This window comes from Hyperolius riggenbachi, chromosome 8, assembly GCF_040937935.1.
Source record: "Hyperolius riggenbachi isolate aHypRig1 chromosome 8, aHypRig1.pri, whole genome shotgun sequence".
Lineage (NCBI taxonomy): Eukaryota > Metazoa > Chordata > Amphibia > Anura > Hyperoliidae > Hyperolius > Hyperolius riggenbachi.
In genome coordinates this window covers 271,964,332-271,983,278 of record NC_090653.1, presented here as the reverse complement: position 1 = coordinate 271,983,278, position 18,947 = coordinate 271,964,332, and the positions used below count along the sequence as shown (strand labels likewise).

General features: G+C 46.8%; 1 protein-coding gene across 5 annotated transcripts in view; it reads right to left on the bottom strand.

The window, feature by feature from the left end:
- Positions 1-18,947, bottom strand: part of PRRC2B (proline rich coiled-coil 2B) — a 162,504-nt gene that overhangs the window by 61,442 nt on the left and 82,115 nt on the right. For 4 of the 5 annotated variants that reach the window (XM_068248862.1, XM_068248865.1, XM_068248866.1 and 1 more), the window contains exons 4-11: positions 18,166-18,268; positions 15,424-15,496; positions 13,897-14,064; positions 9,350-9,591; positions 7,859-7,989; positions 6,540-6,688; positions 3,636-3,726; positions 1,119-1,314 (exon numbers count right to left, since the gene is read on the bottom strand). In XM_068248862.1, coding sequence (XP_068104963.1) covers positions 1,119-1,314; positions 3,636-3,726; positions 6,540-6,688; positions 7,859-7,989; positions 9,350-9,591; positions 13,897-14,064; positions 15,424-15,496; positions 18,166-18,268 — 1,153 coding nt within the window. The remainder of the gene's footprint in view (positions 1-1,118; positions 1,315-3,635; positions 3,727-6,539; positions 6,689-7,858; positions 7,990-9,349; positions 9,592-13,896; positions 14,065-15,423; positions 15,497-18,165; positions 18,269-18,947) is intronic. The other variant, XM_068248864.1, reaches the window with a different exon arrangement.

Here is an 18,947-nt window from a genome sequence, read left to right as displayed (position 1 = left end):
CGCAGCACCGATCAGCTAGCAGCCAGGCCGATCAGACTTCCCCCCTTTTTTCCCCACTAGGGGGATGTCCTGCTGGGGGGTCTGATCGCCGCCGGCTGCTTGCGTTTGCGGGGGGGGGGGGCTCTCTTCAAAGCCCCCCTCCGCAGCGCTTCCTGGCCGCCTTCCCCTTCCCTCCCTCTACCTCCCCCTGTGAGCGGCGCAGGACAGAATTCCGTCCTGCGCCTGATGGGATAGGCTTCAGCCTATCAGGTGCCGGCGGTCCCCGGCCAATCAGAGGCCGGGGATCGCCGATCTCCGCCACGGCGCTGCTGCGCAGCAGCGCCGTATACATGTAAACACCGGGGAAGATCTTCCCCGTGTGTTTACATTTACCCTGCGAGCCACGATCGGCGGCTCGCAGGGTGTTCACGGAGACACCCTCCGTGAACTGACATGGAACGGCCGCTCATACGAGCGGCCGTTTCCATGCAATCCACTTCAGGATTCAGGGGCGTAGTTAAGCGTACGCCGAATCCTGAAGTGGTTAAAGTCTGAGAACCACTGCGCCTGCATTACCGTGTCCTCGCTCCCGCTAACGTCACCAGGAGCGTACTGTGCAGGCACAGACTATATTAGGCCTGCGCAATACGCTCCTGGTGACGTCAGCGGGTTCGAGGACAAGGTAACGCAGGCGCAGTGGTTCTCAGACTTTAAATTCTGAAATTCCAGAAGTGAGCTGGAGGCGGGGCCGGAGCATCGGGGAGTGGCTGCGCGGGCACAGGATGTCTGTGGGGGACCGTTAGAAGCCCCGGGTAAGTTCAACTAATTTTCCCCCGACCCCCTACAGTATCCCTTTAAAGCATTTTTTTTTTTAAAGGCTAAAACTTTTGCACACAAGTGCATACACAAATTATAAGTGCATAAGTTACATAATTTTTTTTGTAAAAGTTTGTATGTGGGATGCTTTTAGAATTTAAGGAGTTTAACGTAGTTTAAAGTTTAACGTGACATGAAAGACTAGTCTTTGAATCTATGAGAAACCCGTTGAGGGATAAAGCTACCACTGGAGAGAACAGCTGCAGATGTCCCTTTGCAAGAAACAGAAGAAGTGGTCTGCTTGAGCGATCTACAGATCCTACCTGGTGATCAGCCACTGCAGCCCAAGTGTTTGCCTTGCGGGCAGCTTGCTGGGCAGGCTCTGGGGCCCTTCTGGAGGAGCGAGAGTGCACCACCGACTCATTCCAGGCTTTCCCCTCCTCTGCTGGATGTTTTGCTTCAGCGCTGTCAGTGGAGTTGAAGGAAACCTCACGCTGCCTTCTACAATCCCAGCCATTCCTAAAGGCAGAAAGAAAACTGCTAGTTCATAGACAAACAACAACTGTGCGCCTGTAAATGAATCATAGCATCAACATTCACTACTCAACACCACTTCACATGTATGGACTAAACAGTGTTAAGCAGAATAACGTGTGTTAAAATGTACCTGCATGGGAAATAAAGTGCCCCAAATGGGTACTCATCTCAATGGAGGGAAAGCTCTGGATAATCTAAAGGCTTCCCCGTCCTCCCCCACTGGCCTCCAGTGCTGGTGTCCTCCTGAAAACCGTTGCAAAGCCCTGATTGACGGCTAGCTATTCAAAGTTAATGTACATTTTTGGTAATGGACCAATCAAGAGCAGTCACTGAAATTCCAATTTGCATCAAGACCAAATTATTAGCATCTCATTGAAAATGAAGACCCATTCAGCACAAGGTCATTCAGATACATTCCTGAAGACCACTATGGCCTGGATTATGCAGTGTCAGTGTACTGGTTAAGGGCTCTGCCTCTGACACTGGAGACCAGGGTACGAACCTTGGCTCTTCCTGTTCAGTAAGCCAGCACCTATTCAGTAAGGAGTCATTGGGCAAGACTCCCTAACTGTTGGGTAGTCTATTGAGTACACCCTAAGTGGCTGCAACTCCAAAGCGCTTTGAGCCTGACAGGAGAAAATTGTTAGGATTACTATTATAGAGTCAGACGCTATGTGGGATGTGATATAATGTTGGTAGAGGCAATGATTGGCATGGACTTCACTTGTCCATATGAATGTGGCAGCAATCTAGTAACGGACACACCTTACCCCTGGACAAATGTATGATTGTGACAATGTTAGGTTATAGTGTTTATGTTGATTACATGTTAACCACTTTACCCCCGCGCGTACGTATTTCTCCGTCCCTTTTTCCATCCTTTAACCCCCAGGGACGGAGAAATACGTACTTTCCGCGCTCCCGCCGCTGTCCGCGCTCCCGCTCGTAAACACGCCGCCCGCCGCTAGTAAACACGCCGCCGCCCGCTCGCCCGGAGATCAATGAACGGGAAAATCCATTCCCGTTCGTTGATCTCAGCCCCACAATGATCCGCTGCCGCTCGGCTGAGCAGCGCGACCATTGTGGGAAAAAAAAAAAGTTCTTAGCCTCTTTCTACTTCCTGCAAGCGTCCCTCCGGACGCTTGCAGGTCGCATAAACAAAATGTTACTGTGGCCATCTTGTGGCCAAATAGTAAAACTACATCCAAAGCATTTTTCACATAGAAATAAATTAGTTTAACACACAAAATTAACCCTTTACCTCCCACACTGCCCAAATTTTTTTTTCTTGTAATTAAAAAAAAAAAAAAAAATTACAATTAAAAAAAAAAATACATAAATAGTTACCTTAGGGACTGAACTTTTTAAATATTTATGTCAAGAGGGTATAACACTGTTACTTTATAAACTATGGGCTTGTAATTAGGGATGGACGCAAAACTGAAAAAAAATGCACCTTTATTTCCAATTTAAATATTGGCGCCAAACATTGTGATAGGGACATAATTTAAATGGTTTTATAACCGGGACAAATGGGCAAATACATTTCATGGGTTTTAATTACAGTAGCATGCATTATTTAAAAACTATAAAGGCCAAAAACTGAAAAACAATTTTTTTCCCACGTTTTTTCCTATTTTCCCATTAAAACACATTTAGAATAAAATAATTCTTGGCATAATGTCCCACCTAAAGAAAGCCTAATTGGTGGAGAAAAAAACAAGATATAGTTCATGTCATTGCGATAAGTAATAATAAAGTTATAGACGAATGAATGGAAGGAGCGCTGAAAGGTGAAAATTCCTCTGGTGGTCAGGGGGTAAAACCCCTCAGTTGGGAAGTGGTTAAAACTAGTCACAAAGATTGCTACATAATGGGCACAAAGAAAGAAGCGCCTCTCAGCCTCCGTTACAGCCATGGTGCGCATGCACACAAGCATCCACAGCCATGGTGCGCATGCACACAAGCATCCACAGCCATGGTGCGCATGCACACAAGCATCCACAGCCATGGTGCGCATGCACACAAGCATCCACAGCCATGGTGTGTGAAGCACATGTGCAGAAAAACCTTCCTGACACGGATGCAGGCAGGAGAGAGGATACAGGAACTCGGGGACTTTATTATATAGGATAACTGCAAAACTAAGCACTATGCTCCATAATCATATCATATAAGTAACAGGACAACTCGGAACTAGTGAGACATGTACTGCTATGTAGCGAAATAGGCAGAAATGCTTTTGTATGAACATAAGTGTGCTGTACTATGTCATGTGTATCGATAACAAAAGCTACTCTCACCATTTATTTCTGTTCTCCTTAGAAACATCTTCCTCCTCTTCATCTTCACTAAACTTTAGCTTTTCAGAATAATCCACTTCATCGTGAAGACCTAAAAGAAGATTGACCAAGGATCAGAAAAAAAAAAAAAAAAAAAGGCACAAGAAGACTCCGTTCACCACAAGAGTGAGCCTAGTCACCTTCTCTGACAGGATGGCGGGAATCTCGTAATCTGATAGATCCGTATAAATATCAGTACACAAACTCAGTGTGGCCTATCAGAATCAAGCTTGATCCTTCACGCAACACAGTGGTGGATGGCCAGTGTAAATATGCCTGTTGCTAAGGAGAAGGGAAGAGGGTGTGGCTTCCGGTGGGCAGGGCAAGGAGAACAGTGGACTTAGACATCATGGTCGCTAAAAATCCATCATGCCAGATCTATACGTGACCTGGTACACATGCTAGATTCTGAACTACTGCCTCGACAAAGTGTCTTCCGGCATGTGTACATAGCATAAATTACACCAGAACAGAGGAATATGGAGGCTGCCAAATTTATTTCCTTTTAAACAATACCAGTTGCCTGGCAGTTCTGCTGATCCATTTGGCTGCAGGAGCTCCCACACCTGAATCAAGCATGCAGCTAATCCAGTCAGGCTTTAAAGAGGAACTCCAGTGAAAATAATGTAATAAAAAAAGTGCTTCATTTTTACAATAATTATGTGTAAATGGTTTAGTCAGAGTTGGCCCATTGTAAAATATTTTAAATCCCTGATTTATATTCTGACATTTATCACATGGTGACATTTTTACTGCTGGCAAGTGATGTAGCTGCTGCTTGCTGTTTTGGCAGTTGGAAACAGCTGTAAACAGATATTTCCCACAATGCAACAAGGTTCACAGACAGGAAACTGCCAGGCATACCTCGGTACTCAGAGTTTCTTGTGGGAGGGGTTTCACCACAATATCAGTCATACAGAGCCCCCTGATGGTCAGTTTGTGAAAAGGAATAGATTTATCATGTAAAAGAGGGTATTCGCTACTGATTGGGATAAAGTTAAATTCTTGGTCTGAGTTTCTCTGGTCGGAGTTTCTCTTTAATAAGAAGCATCTGATGTGCATATGTTTGTTCACGATCTATGGCTAAAAGTAGTAGAGGCAGAGGATAAGCAGGACTGCCAGGCAACTGGTATTGTTCAAAAGTGTGCTCTAAGGAAGGCAGCCTATGTCAAAGAAGCCCTGTTGTGTCGTGATAAGTACAAATGTAAAACAAGCCATACATTCTACAATGCTTATAACAGATTAGACAGACACTTAAACCAATTAAAATATATGAAAAACTAGGGCATTCCCAATCAATATTTGTCCATAATACTGATCAGGCATGGCCATTCTTTGTGAATGTGATGCAGACCAGAATGCAGAGGTTGTGGGCGGCAGAAGTATGTGAGCAATGTTCTTACTGCTTTTAAAGTAGATCCGAGATGAAAAACTAATTATAACAAGTAACTTGTTTATAGATCTTATCTAAAGTTTAGATAGTTGACACACCATATCTATCTGCAAAGAGCTTCAACAGTATTTGATTACTTATTCCTGTGACACAATGAGGGCAGCCATGTTCTGTTTGTCATATTGTCACAGACTGAGGGCTGGAGATGCTATCAGCTTGCCTGTGTGTAAATCCAGTCCCCTCTCCTCCTCCCTCCTCCCCTCTGCCTCTGAAATCTCTGGCTAGTAACCTCCTCCTCCTGCCCAGACTGAGCTCCCATAAGCACTTGCTAAGGCACTGTGAAATGCTGTGGGCGAGGCTGGTTTAGTTTATAGGGAATTAGAGTATTAAAACAAAACAAAAAAAGTATTTGGCTTGAGGAATGCCCTATAAACTATATGAAAGGAACACAATTATGCAATGAGTAAAATTTTATTTGGATCCACTTTAAGGGAATGAATAAACTCCAATGTTGCTAATGGAAATACACTCTCCTGGCCTCCCCACATTGGGGTAACGTGTGCAGGGACTTCCTGGGCATCACCGGACAGCAAACCGTAGATGTGCGAACCACCTTGATACAAAACGTCGTCTTTACCCTCCTTGGCGGTTCAATTTTTCCGCCAAGGAGGCTGCATTACACTTTTTTTGTAATTTTTTGTTTGTTTCATGTAGCTACCCGAGTGGTAGCTACATGAAACACCACTAGAGGGCGCATGTGTCCCTCTAGTCCGATCGCCGCCGGCAACAGCAGCAAACAGGAGATTGCGTATAGAACGCAATGATCTGTTCGGCTTCTCCTGTCGCCATGGCGACGATCGGAAGGACGTCATGGACGTCAGCCGACGTCCTGACGTCAGGCGCATCCGATCCAGCCCTTTGCGCTGCCCGGGAGTGATTGGTCCGGGCAGCGCAGGGCTCTGGCAGGGGCCTTCTTCCGCCGCCGCGGCGGCGATCAAGTGCTAGCTGCGCGTACAGCACTTTACAGAATGTCCTCCGAGGCGGCTTACCCCGTGTCCAGCACGGGGTTACCGCTAGGGAGGTTAAATGGAACGGTTTTCAATAAATTAACTGTAGGGCCACGACAGACGCTGTATTGGGCATCTGTCCAAGTTGCCCATGAACTGGGCAGGAGCCTGAAACAGCGTCTATCGTGGCCGTACAGTTCTTTTAGTATAACTGGTTTCTGTAAAATAAATGCAGATATTTCATATCAAAGTGGTGCGGACGTCTACTGTTTGCTAAATGGAATGTATAAAGACTTTTTCTGTAAAAACTACAATCAATCAAGTGTGTATGACCAGAATTACACCATTTTAAAATGTCCCTAAAGCCATCTACCACACCTGTATCTAGACCAACTATTTTTCAAATAAATATAAACCAAAAGCAGTTACAGCATCCCTTAAACATTGAATGACCTGACCACTTACCGGCCCAGCCATCTTCAGCATCATTGTCCAGGTCATCAAATTCTTTAAGATCTTCAGCATTGATGATTGTGGCACGTGGAGCCCTCTCCGCCTGGGGCCGTGGTGGGCGTACCGGCCTAAAACTACTACCATTGGGCCGGTTTTCTTTTCTGTAACAAGAATTAAAACATAAACGTAAGACTCTTCTCCTGGTAGCCAATTATCTCAGTCTGGCAAAACGTCTGTACAACCTCAACTCCGAATTGATGACCAAGGGATCAAATCCGGATCCCCGCCGAGAGAGAGTGTGCAAACACATACCCAGATATTCAGACGATGCACTTCCTCTTCAGCAGTATACACATGACTTAAGGGTGTAACTTAATGCAGTCTGCCGCATATACTTAAGTGTGTGCAATGGTGCTGTGCGATGCGGTAACTTATTGCTTGCATGCAAATCGCACTGCACCAATGCAAAAGGTTCTTAATTACCTTTCGGACTCAAAGTGCATAACAAGTCTCAGTATAATAATTAGTGGCACGATAGATTATGTTACAGAGCCACATGTCTGGGCAGCAAGGTGGCGTAGTGGTTAGCGCTCTCGCCTTGCAGTGCTGGGCCCCCGGTTCGAATCCCAGCCAGGTCAACATCTGCAAGGAGTTTGTACGTTCTCCACGTGTCTGCGTGGGTTTCCTCCGGGCACTCCGGTTTCCACCCACAATCCGAAAACATACATACAAGTTCAATGGCTTCCCCCTAAAATTGGCCCTAGACTATGATACATACACTACACAATACATACATAGACATAGGACTATGGTAGGGATAAGAGTGTGAGCCCCTCTGAGGGGCAGTTAGTGACAAGACAATATACTTTGTACACCGCTGCGTAATATGTCGGTGCTATATAAATAAATAAAATGTCTGTGCATTATACTGTGTTCTCCCCAGAAATTATTTCCAGCCGGTGGCATAAAAAGGAGGCAGGTGGAGCATAATGGGGGAATGCTGGGCCGACGTAACTCTACTTACAGCATAGGAGGATGAGGAGGTGAGCCGATAGGGTGCTCATCAAAATTAGCCCCCGGGAACTAGAGCCTGGAGAGAACACCAATACTGTGTTGAATAGGCAAGTTTTCAGTCTAGATTAAAATGCCTGGGATGGAACTGTCCTGAGAGAGTGGGGTAAGGAGCACCATGGAGTAAAAACAGCATGACAGAAACCTTTGGTTCTAAAGATATTGAGGTGGATTCAGGGGATGAATCTATAAACCAATGCGCTGCAAGGACTTTGGTGCTTTTTATGCATAACCCAAACTTCCCGTATATCGTCACTTACCCTTCTTGATTGTTTATCTGGTACTGTCGAAAAGGAACGCGGGGTTCAAGTCGGGATTGGGATGAGGGAAGGATGGGGAAGGAAGCTCGATCCAATGTCCCAGTGGGTTCAGATGGGTGCTGAGAACACATCTGAAAACAGAACATAAAAAAAAAAAGTCTCAATGGCTGTTACTCATTGCAGATGCAACTAGAGCATATGGTACTACAAGAACTCTGCAGAGCCACAACTTCCGGATGCTGGTGCCCCAACACACAAGAACTGTGGCCATGCCCCCTTCCTGCACAACCATACACCAGCGCTGCATCTGAGTAGAGGCCAGCTTATGGTTCTGAAATAGAATTATAAGCACTTCATACGTTTCAAAGGCTTTTATTGACAATTACATGAGATTTATGCAGAGTCAGTATTTGCAGTGTTGGCCCTTCTGTTTCAGGACCTCTGCAATTTGACTGCTTCTCATCCAAGGGAATGGGCTCACTCACAATTTTGCCAAAAACCACAGCCATGAATAAAGAATGGTACCAAAACATCCTCCAACAGCAACTTCTTCCAACAATCCAACAACAGTTTAGTGAAGAACAATGTATTTTCCAGCACGATGGAGCACCGTGTCATAAGGTAAAAGTGATAACTAAGTGGCTCGGGGACCAAACCGTTGAAATTTTGGGTCCATGGCCTGGAAACTCTCCAGATCTTAATCCCATTGAGAACTTGTGGTCATTCCTCAAGAGGCAGGTGGACAAACAAAAACCAACTAATTCTGAGAAACTCAAAGAAGTGATTATGAAAGAATGGGTTGCTATCAGTCAGGATTTGGCCCAGAAGTTGATTGAGAGCATGCCTAGTCGCATTGCAGAGGTCCTTAAAAAGAAGGGCAAACACTGCAAATACTGACTTTCTGCATAAATCTCATGTAATTGTCAATAAAAGCCTTTGAAACGAATGAAGTGCTTATAATTATATTTCAGTACATCACAAACTACTAAAACAAAGATATAAAAGCTGTTTAGCAGCAAACTTTGTGAAAACTAATATTTTTGACAGTCTCAAAACTTTTGGCCAGGGCTGTACACTTTAAGGTGGAGGCACATACACACTACAAAACATTCAATAAAAATAATTGGTTGTACAGAAAAGTCTAAAGGGTTTTTTTTCTAAATTTAAGCAAAAACATTTGATCAATTTCTCATATTTACCAATATAAATTGATTTTGAGATTTTGGGGAAAATTGAATAGTGTAGGATAGAGTGGGTCTACAAGTCATCAAATTGACAAAAAAAATTTCAGAGTTCAGTTTACAACTATTTTTTTCATGATAGGGAGAAGATGAAAGAAAACTAACAGGTGTTTGATGTATTATTCAGATTTTTCAAATGTTACAAAGAATCAGAAAAAAAAGTATTGTAGTTCACCAATATAAAAAAAAATGTATGGTGTGTAGCAACCCTTTAGTATATTTAAAAAAAAAAATGTATATAACCACTCACAAAAGCAGGCAGCATATCATGGTAGGTTGGTGGATGGTATGTGTTTCCCATAAACTGTGTAGCCCCTTTGCGGGTGGGCTGAGCCGGACGTAGCGAAAGCTCCTTGGGATCGTTGGCTTGCGCTGCGGAGGGGGCCCCATCTCCGGGGATGGTGGGCTTGCTGCCCGGCTCAGTAGGAGAGACGGTTGGAGATATGCCCGTAGAGATGCTTCTCCCACCGCCCTCCCTCCAACTGGTGACATCTGAAACGGGAGCATGAGAGGAGAAGAGAGATTAACACATTTACCGCCTGCTGACCTGCAGGAGCATAGAACATACAGTGTACATACAGACCAGAGAGAGGGCCTAACACCAGCCAGCTCCCACATTTACCGCCTGCTGACCTGCAGGAGCACAGAACATACAGTGTACATGCAGACCAGAGAGAGGGCCTAACACCAGCCAACTCCCACATTTACCGCCTGCTGACCTGCAGGAGCACAGAACATACAGTGTACATACAGACCAGAGAGAGGGCCTAACACCAGCCAGGTCCCACATTTACCGCCCGCTGACCTGCAGGAGCATAGAACATACAGTGTACATACAGACCAGAGAGAGGGCCTAACACCAGCCAGCTCCCACATTTACCGCCTGCTGAACTGCAGGAGCACAGAACATACAGTGTACATACAGACCAGAGAGAGGGCCTAACACCAGCCAGCTCCCACATTTACCATCTGCTGACCTGCAGGAGCATAGAACATACAGTGTACATACAGACCAGAGAGAGGGCCTAACACCAGCCAGCTCCCACATTTACCATCTGCTGACCTGCAGGAGCATAGAACATACAGTGTACATACAGACCAGAGAGAGGGCCTAACACCAGCCAGCTCCCACATTTACCGCCTGCTGACCTGCAGGAGCATAGATTATACATTGTACATACAGACCAGAGAGAGGGCCTAACACCAGCCAACTCCCACATTTACCGCCTGCTGACCTGCAGGAGCATAGAACATACAGTGTACATACAGACCAGAGAGAGGGCCTAACACCAGCCAGCTCCCACATTTACCGCCTGCTGACCTGCAGGAGCATAGATTATACAGTGTACATACAGACCAGAGAGAGGGCCTAACACCAGCCAACTCCCACATTTACCGCCTGCTGACCTGCAGGAGCTCAGAACATACAGTGTACATACAGACCAGAGAGAGGGCCTAACACCAGCCAACTCCCACATTTACCGCCTGCTGACCTGCAGGAGCTCAGAACATACAGTGTACATACAGACCAGAGAGAGGGCCTAACACCAGCCAGCTCCCACATTTACCGCCTGCTGACCTGCAGGAGCATAGAACATACAGTGTACATACAGACCAGAGAGAGGGCCTAACACCAGCCAACTACCACATTTACCGCCTGCTGACCTGCAGGAGCATAGAACATACAGTGTACATACAGACCAGAGAGAGGGCCAAACACCAGCCAGCTCCCACATTTACCGCCTGCTGACCTGCAGGAGCATAGAACATACAGTGTACATACAGATCAGAGAGAGGGCCTAACACCAGCCAGCTCCCACAATTTACTACAGACATTGGGAAATGGTCAGCCTTGGTATAGAGGAGGTTCTGAAACATCCAATGTCTTCAATGATGAATGTTTTAAAGAGGGTTAGAGTTGGTCACTAAAATCTAATTCCAGCTTGCATGCAAATTTAAAGGGGGAAAAAAAAGCTCTCAGTTTGAGTACTTCGGTTGGGAGAGGGAATCCCCTGGATCCTCCAAAGGCTTCCCCCTGTTCCAGCGACGGGACCTCCTTGCACACACTAGCATGCGAGCTTTGTGGAACTTAGGGGATCCCAGCGCTGGAACAGAGGGACGGGGGACGCTTCTGTCTCCCATGGCAATTATCAGGGCTGTGGAGTCGGAGAAAGTTTGGGTACATGGAGCCAGTGGTTTCAATAAACTGCGTCGGATGATTTTTAAACCAAATCCATAGCCTTTATAAAAATTAGACTAAAGAGTCGGAGTCGAGGAGTCAGTGTAATTTTGGATACCTGGAGTCGGAGGTTTCATAAACTAAGGAGTTGGATGGTTTTTGTACAGACACCACAGCCCTGGCAATTATCCAAATTTTTTACTTTAAAAACTTCCAGATTTACTTTAAAAGGGGTTCTTTGGCATGTATAAAAAAAAAAAAAATAAAAAATAAAAACTGGACTCTTACCTAGGGCTTCTATCGGCCCCCTGCCGCACTGTCGTCCTCCCATGTTCTGTTCTCCGCCACCGGTCTAATTATTCGTCTAACTAGACTAATAGAACTGCGGCTGCGTGACCGTGGCCGCGTGCGTGCTCGCTCCCGTGTCCCCGGGAGCTTACTGTGCGGGCGCACTACAAGAAAACTTTGTACTGCGCATGCACAGTGAGCTCCCGATGACACGCGCAGGAGAGATCACTATTTGTCTAGTTCTCGAATAATTAGACCGGTGCCAGAGAACGTAAGATCGTAGGACGACGGCGCGGGACATGACAGCTGCTGGGAGTGCCGACAGAACCGCGATACTTCACTAGTGCAGGCGCTACTAAGTCTGCACTACCACGCGGTGTTGGTAAGCAGCGCCCGCTCATACTACATGGAAGGGGGTAAAAGTGGTCTGTGATCTTTCATTTCCCAAAGACTTATCTGATGTGTGTACACACCTTTAGATGCATGCACAACATTCTCCATTCTCCCCATACACACTCCATCCATACTAGCTACAATGTGTGCTGGAGTGCATGTGATGTAGAGGGAGTATAATAGAGCGCAGAGGTATAATTTCTGTGCAGGGGTGAGAAAAGACACCACTTTACAATAAGTGGGAGCATTTTACCAGAACACCTTTCATAAGGGCTGGTTCAGACAGAGGCCTACCCGATCGATCACTCTCTCATCCGAATCGGATCGGATTGGGATTGATTCCGTTCACGTACACAGCACATGATTTTCAACAGATTCCAGCAGGAAATCTATCAAACCGCAGCCTTGCCTATCGACTGATTACCCCTCCTGCTCCCAGTCAACCTACTGTAGATTTTCAATCCTGTCTGATCAACACGTTCAACAGATTTTTGGTTTTATCAAATTTTGCTTTTCTCTCAGCATAAACATTCCTTTTGGTAAAAAAAAAAAAATTCGCTAAGCAAAATCAATTCTGCAAAGAGATGAAATTGCCAATCCAAATACGATTGATCTTTCTATCGTTATAGCACACCCAACGTTTCTAGAGTTCTTCATTAGATTTAAGGTCTATATTGAATGATTTGTTGTTTTTTTAATTTTTATCGTCAGTGCAGAAATCTAGTACATAGCAAGGAAATAAGCAGCGCTACTTAAAAACAGACTAGTGCCTACCTGCAAAAGAGTGCAAGCCCCACTTGTGGGGCCGAATACACACCGAGCATACACATGACCTGTCTACCACTAGAGGAGGATGTTGGTTTCCATTAACAGCTTGCATGCAACCTATTAAGTACTCGTCCCTCCCACTGCGAAGAAGTCAATCCTCCATGGGAGGGGCCTAACACTAACTAAATCCTAACCTATGTATATGCATAGCCTGGGTGAGGCTAATCAAATAAAATCGAAAATTGAAAATTGCGCAAAAGGTGGATCAGCGCGACACCAGGCCGCCTCCTAATGGCCTCCATCAGAGATGCGCTGAGCCCCCCCAGGAACTACAAACGCACCTCAAGGTGCGTTTGTAGTTCCTGGGGGGGCTCAGTGCAGAAATCTACCAACAGTCCAGAAATGCTGCCTATTCCAACACATTAAAAAAGTACCTGTAGTGAAAAAAGTACCCCAGGAGGTACTTACCTTAGGAGGGGGAAGCCTCTGGATACTAGTGAGGCTTCCCTCATGCTCCTTACCACCTCTGATCCAGCGCTGGCTCCCCCGGAAAGTCCGCCGACAAGGGCGAAACAGCTTCCACCGCTGGGACCCTGCAAAAAGTATGCGTCTCGCACAGATGCAGTAGCAGTTCGCAGCTTAGACTCCAGCGGAAATACCCGAGCCTGTTCAAGTCTGCTCTGCTGTGCAGTTGGCTTGCGCACATGTGCAGGAGAGTGGACCCGATCGGGCCCGGCTGTTTCCGCTAGAACCCAATCGGCAAGCAGCTACTGCACCTGCACGAGGCTCACAGATGCCAATGTTGTGGTGGCCCTTTCTCTGGGGGAGCCAGCGCTGGATTGGGGCTGCAGAGGGGGAGCAGGGGACCCTCGTTAGGATCCAGAGGCTTCCCTCTCCCGAGGTAAGTACCCCTCAGGGGCAGTTTTTTATTCCCTTCAGGTTTACTTGAAAGAGTGGTGCTAATTTCTCAGATACATGCAAAGAAAGATTTAGAAAAAGTGAAGCATTTGACCAGAGCACCCACTCACTCATGTAACCGAATATAACTTGAGTGGTTGCTCTTGGCAAGGGCGTCAGCATTTGTACTTGTCTAAATAAATCAGCACCAACATTCTTAGTGTAAAAAAGGGAAAGGGGAAGACAGACAATAAAACAGTCAGAGCGGTTACCGGGAAGCAGGGCGAGGGGCTTACTCTGGGGGCGGAGGCTTGGTCCTGGCCCATACGACTGATCTAAGCCGCTCTTTTCTTTGCCAGCCTTGTCTTGCTCGCCAGCTGCTTTCAGCGTTGGAAATTCCTCGGGAGAGAAGGACAACAGTCGGTTTGAGCCCCTTGAACCTGCAGATAACAAAAGAGATTAACAAAATAGCTAGGTGTAGCCATACATATAACTATTTAAAGGAATACTATCGATACCCAAGTGTTCTAAAATGACAGTGTACAAATAATGTCTAAGTAGCTGTGGAAAAATTTTCCTACTTTTCATGTTAAATATCAGAGGCAAAAACTGTAATTTATTAAGGGTAGGATTTAGCTATATTGGGACAAATCAATAGCAGAAGGGATGTCTGCTTCAATGCACAGCCAGCATTGTATATCAGACTACAGAAAGCAAATATCAAACGTATCAAACTCTAAAAGCAAAAACAGTATGAAAAGCTGTGAGAATTAGTTACATTTCCTCTGCTCTCTTTAGACACACCAGTCTGAAACACAGGACACAGAAGTTTCAGCTGTTGGGAGCTCTCTGTCACACACAGAGCTACACATAGAGTTAACTGATCAAGTGTGAGGGGAATTTCCCCTCTCCTCATGGCTCAGTCAGCTATCAGTTTTGGTGTCAGTAAAGATTGAAAGTATTTTGCTAACAGTAAACAAAGAAGTTGCTACTAAAATGTTGACACCAATACTTAGCAGCACTTCCCAAACAATTCCTGTGTCAATTGAAAAAAATATGTGAATCGATAGTATTCCTTTAAGCAGCATAACGACCAAGAGACAGATCTCTCTCTGATCGGAGAGAGATCAACATTTAATCCTTCGAGAATGGGGCTTGTAACTCCACCCCCAGGCAAATGCAGTGCAGCGTACTACACACAAATGATACTGTACTCTGGCATTTACAACTTACTGTTTTACAGACAGTATATCTATGACCCACATGTATATCTATGACCCACACGCAGAGTAGCGAACAGTGAATGGAACGTATTCCCATTCACAGATCAGAGTCCCAGTAGTGCAAAAAACCTCTGCACGCCTTCCTTCCGATCAAATATTTAGTTTATTAAATCATCAATAGGAAATTAGCAAAAAAGCATGGCAGCATGCAAGCTGACACGTTTCTGACCGTACTGGGTCCTTAGTCGTAGCTTATATGACCATTACAAGTGAGTGCTTAAATACCAAGAGGTCACTCCCTTCCCATCACACCTAGTCAGGTGAGGAGTGATTTTTTTAAGGGCAATTGCCCATGGTGGAAAGAGGGGCGGACTCAAGTGTATTTCATATTATATCACAAAGTCAATACACATACAAAAACAGATTAAAAAACACACTATACTTTAAAAGAATTCCTGGTGTTATAATCTCCCCCCAGAACTGGTTACTATCAATATTACCCAACAGTCTGCAGGCTTTACAGTGAGGCACAGCACGGTAGAATTGCACACTTTGTATACTCTGTTCATCACTTACCACCTTCTTGTCCTGCTGGCTTTCCGTTCAGCTGAGCCCATGACTTTGGCCCACCTGGCACTAAATTTATATTCTGCAAGGTAAGAAAAGACATGAGTAAGGGCCAAAGTTCTATCAAGTTTTATTTTTTTTGTAATATGAACAGCTTTGCTTGCAAATGGAACACAGACGCCAATTTATATAGATGTCAAACCTAAAATCAAATTTTTAAAAATGCTTTAATTTCTTGTGAACCCAAACACATACGTTTGTTGAGGTGCACACACACATACAATTTTGACTGACCAGTAATACGACAATGTGAGTAATGGTGCCAATTTTTCCATGCAGATATGAGAGCTTACCGACACAATCTGTTCATATTTTTCAAAATCTGCTGGCCTTGATACTACCTGGAAGTGGTCCTATTGGCCAATCAAAATTAGATGCGTGTATGCACCCTGAAGCCTGGTACGCACATCCACTTTTGATTAGCCAATGAGTGGCCAATTTTACCACCTCTATGTAGTAGGAGGGCCAACAGATTTTGAATACTATTAACAGATAGTATAGGTAAGCTTTCATACTACATGGAAGTGCTAAAATTGGCCAATCATAATTAGATGTGTGTACTCATCCTTCTTTCACTAAAGGTGCCAATACATCAGGCAATTTATGGGTAGATCAACCAAGAGACAGATCCCTATCTAACCAAATCTTATGCCTGCCCATACACCGCAGGCCGATTTCCGATTGATTGCTGACACGAGGCGAGGCTACGTGTCAGAAGTCGGCAGACACGGAGCGAGGTTAAGTGCCAGAAGCCGGCAGACATGGAGCGAGGCTACGTGCCACAAGCTGGCAGACACGGAGTGAGGCTACGTGCCACAAGCCGGCAGAGGCGGAGCGAGGCTACATGACAAGCTCGCAGACACGGAGTGAGGCTACATGCCAGAAGCCGGCAGACACGGAGCGAGGCTAAGTGCCAGAAGTCGGCAGACACGGAGCGAGGCTAAGTGGCAGAAGTCAGCAGACACGGAGCGAGGCTACGTGCCAGAAGTCGGCAGACACGGAGCGAGGCTACGCGCCAGAAGCGGGCAGACACGGAAGCGAGGCTACGTGCCACAAGCTGGCAGACCCGGGGCGAGGCTACGTGCCAGAAGCCGGGAGACACGGGAAAAGCTACGTGCCAGAAGTCGGCAGACACGGGGCAAAGCTACGTGCCAGAAGTCGGCAGACATGGGGCAAAGCTACGTGCCAGAAGTCGGCAGACATGGAGCGAGGCTACATGCCACAAGCTGGCAGACACAGGGCGAGACTACGTGCCAGAAGCCAGCAAATGCAGAGCGGGGCTACGTGCCAGAAGTCGGCAGACACGGAGCGAGGCTACGTGCCGGAAGCCGGAAGACACAGAGCGAGGCTATGTGCCAGAAGCCAGCAGACATGGGGCGAGGCTACGTGCCACAAGCTGGCAGACACGGGGCGAGGCTACGTGCCAGATGCTGGAAGACTCGGGACGAGGATACATGCCAGAAGACGGCAGACACGGAGTGAGGCTACATGCCACAAGCTGGCAGACACGGGGCGAGGCCACATGCTACAAGCTGGCAGACGCTGGGCGAGGCTACGTGCCAGATGCTGGAAGACTCGGGACGAGGCTACGTGACAGAAGCCAGCAGACACGGAGCGAGGCTATGTGCCACAAGCCGGCAGACACAGGACGAGGCTATGTGCCAGAAGCCAGCGGGCACTGGGGCTTGGGGAGAGATTGGAACAAAAAACCCAGCAGGTAGTTATAGCTTTATATTAGAAGAAGATCAATAGAATGTCAAATTGACACAGAACCTGCCCTTTAATCTGCCTGGCGTTCTATTAAGATCGCCAGGGAGGCTGCGGGAGGGTTTTTTTTTTAATAAAAAAAAAACTATTTCATGCAGCCAACTGAAAGTTGGCTGCATGAAAGCCTACTAGAGGGCGCTCCGGAGGCGATCTTCTGATCGCCTCCGGCGGCAAGAAATAACACGGAAGGCCGCAATGAGCGGCCTTCCGTGTTTCGCTTACCTCGTCGCCATGGCGACGAGCGGAGTGACGTCATGGACGTCAGCCGACGTCCTGACGTCAGCCGCCTCCGATCCAGCCCTTAGCGCTGGCCGGAACTTTTTGTTCCGGCTACGCTGGGCTCAGGCGGCTGGGGGGACCCTCTTTCGTCGCTGCATGCGGCGGATCGCCGCACTGCAGCGGCGATCAGGCAGCACACGCGGCTGGCAAAGTGCCGGCTGCGTGTGCTGCTTTTTATTTCAGCCAAATCGGCCCAGCAGGGCCTGAGCGGCAGGCTCCGGCGGTACTGGACGAGCTGAGCTCGTCCAGACCGCCCAGCAGGTTAAAGCAACCAGGTAAAGGAAACCTTAACTGAGAGGGATATGGATGTTTCCTCAGAATCAGTTTATTTACTTTTAAATTATACCAGTTCCTTGCCTGTCCTGCTGATCTATTTGGCTGCATTAGTGGGTGAATCACACACCTGAAACAAGCATGCAGCTAATCCAGTCTGACTTCAGTCAGAGCACCTGATCCGCATGCTTGTTATGGGCCTGTGACTAAAAGTAATAGAGACACAGGATCAGCAGGAGAGTCAGGCAACTGGTACAATTTTAAAAGGAAAAATCCACATCCTTCTGGTAGCTTTTATTTGCTAGCTTGGCTTTCACTTCCTGAGTCGGTATAGCTTTGCAGGAAGGAGAATTCTCTGTTCACACTACTCACCTCCTGACTGTTCACTGTGTTCGGCTTCTGTAAATTGGAGACAGACTTCTGCAAACCCGGCTGCGGCAGCGACTCCTGCTGCGGAGGAACTGTCACACTGGAACTGAGAGACAAGAAGGAAGAGTCAACCAAACCTTATTTGTATTATATACTGCCAGCGGATGCAGCAGACTCAAAACTTGTGACAGATTGGGACTAGCTCTAGTCAAGCATCTGTGAAATCTCTGGGGTTAGAAAAGGCAAAGGGGGGCTTTTTAGAAGCTGTAAGTAATGAATGCAGTTAAAACTAAACATCATCAACAATCTACAAATTCCGCTTTTCAGTTTTCCCATGCCTGAAAACCAAAATCAGTCTTTCCTCTGATCGTTGCCATACAGTTGCTGATGTGAATGATGGGGGTGTTAAAGGGACTCCGAGCTCTGAATAAAAACCAAATTGGTACTCGCCTGGGGCTTTCTGCTGCCCACCGTAGGTCGGGAGGTCCCACAGCGTCCTTCTGGCTCTTCTCCCTGGGCCTGTCCAGAAATGGCTGCCCGGCGGCTCCGGGCGACACTGGGCCCAAGTGTCGGGCTCCTCTTCCTTAAACGTCACGGCTGGCGTCACCACGCCGGCTGCCCCGCGTCATCACGGCGGCCGACGTGACAGTACTGCGCATGCGCGATTAAACCGCATTACTGTCACACCGGCCACCGTGATGACGACCGCTATGACGTTTAAGGAAGAGGAGCCCGACACTCGGGCCCAGTGTCGCCGGGAGCCACCGGGCAGCCATTTCTGGACA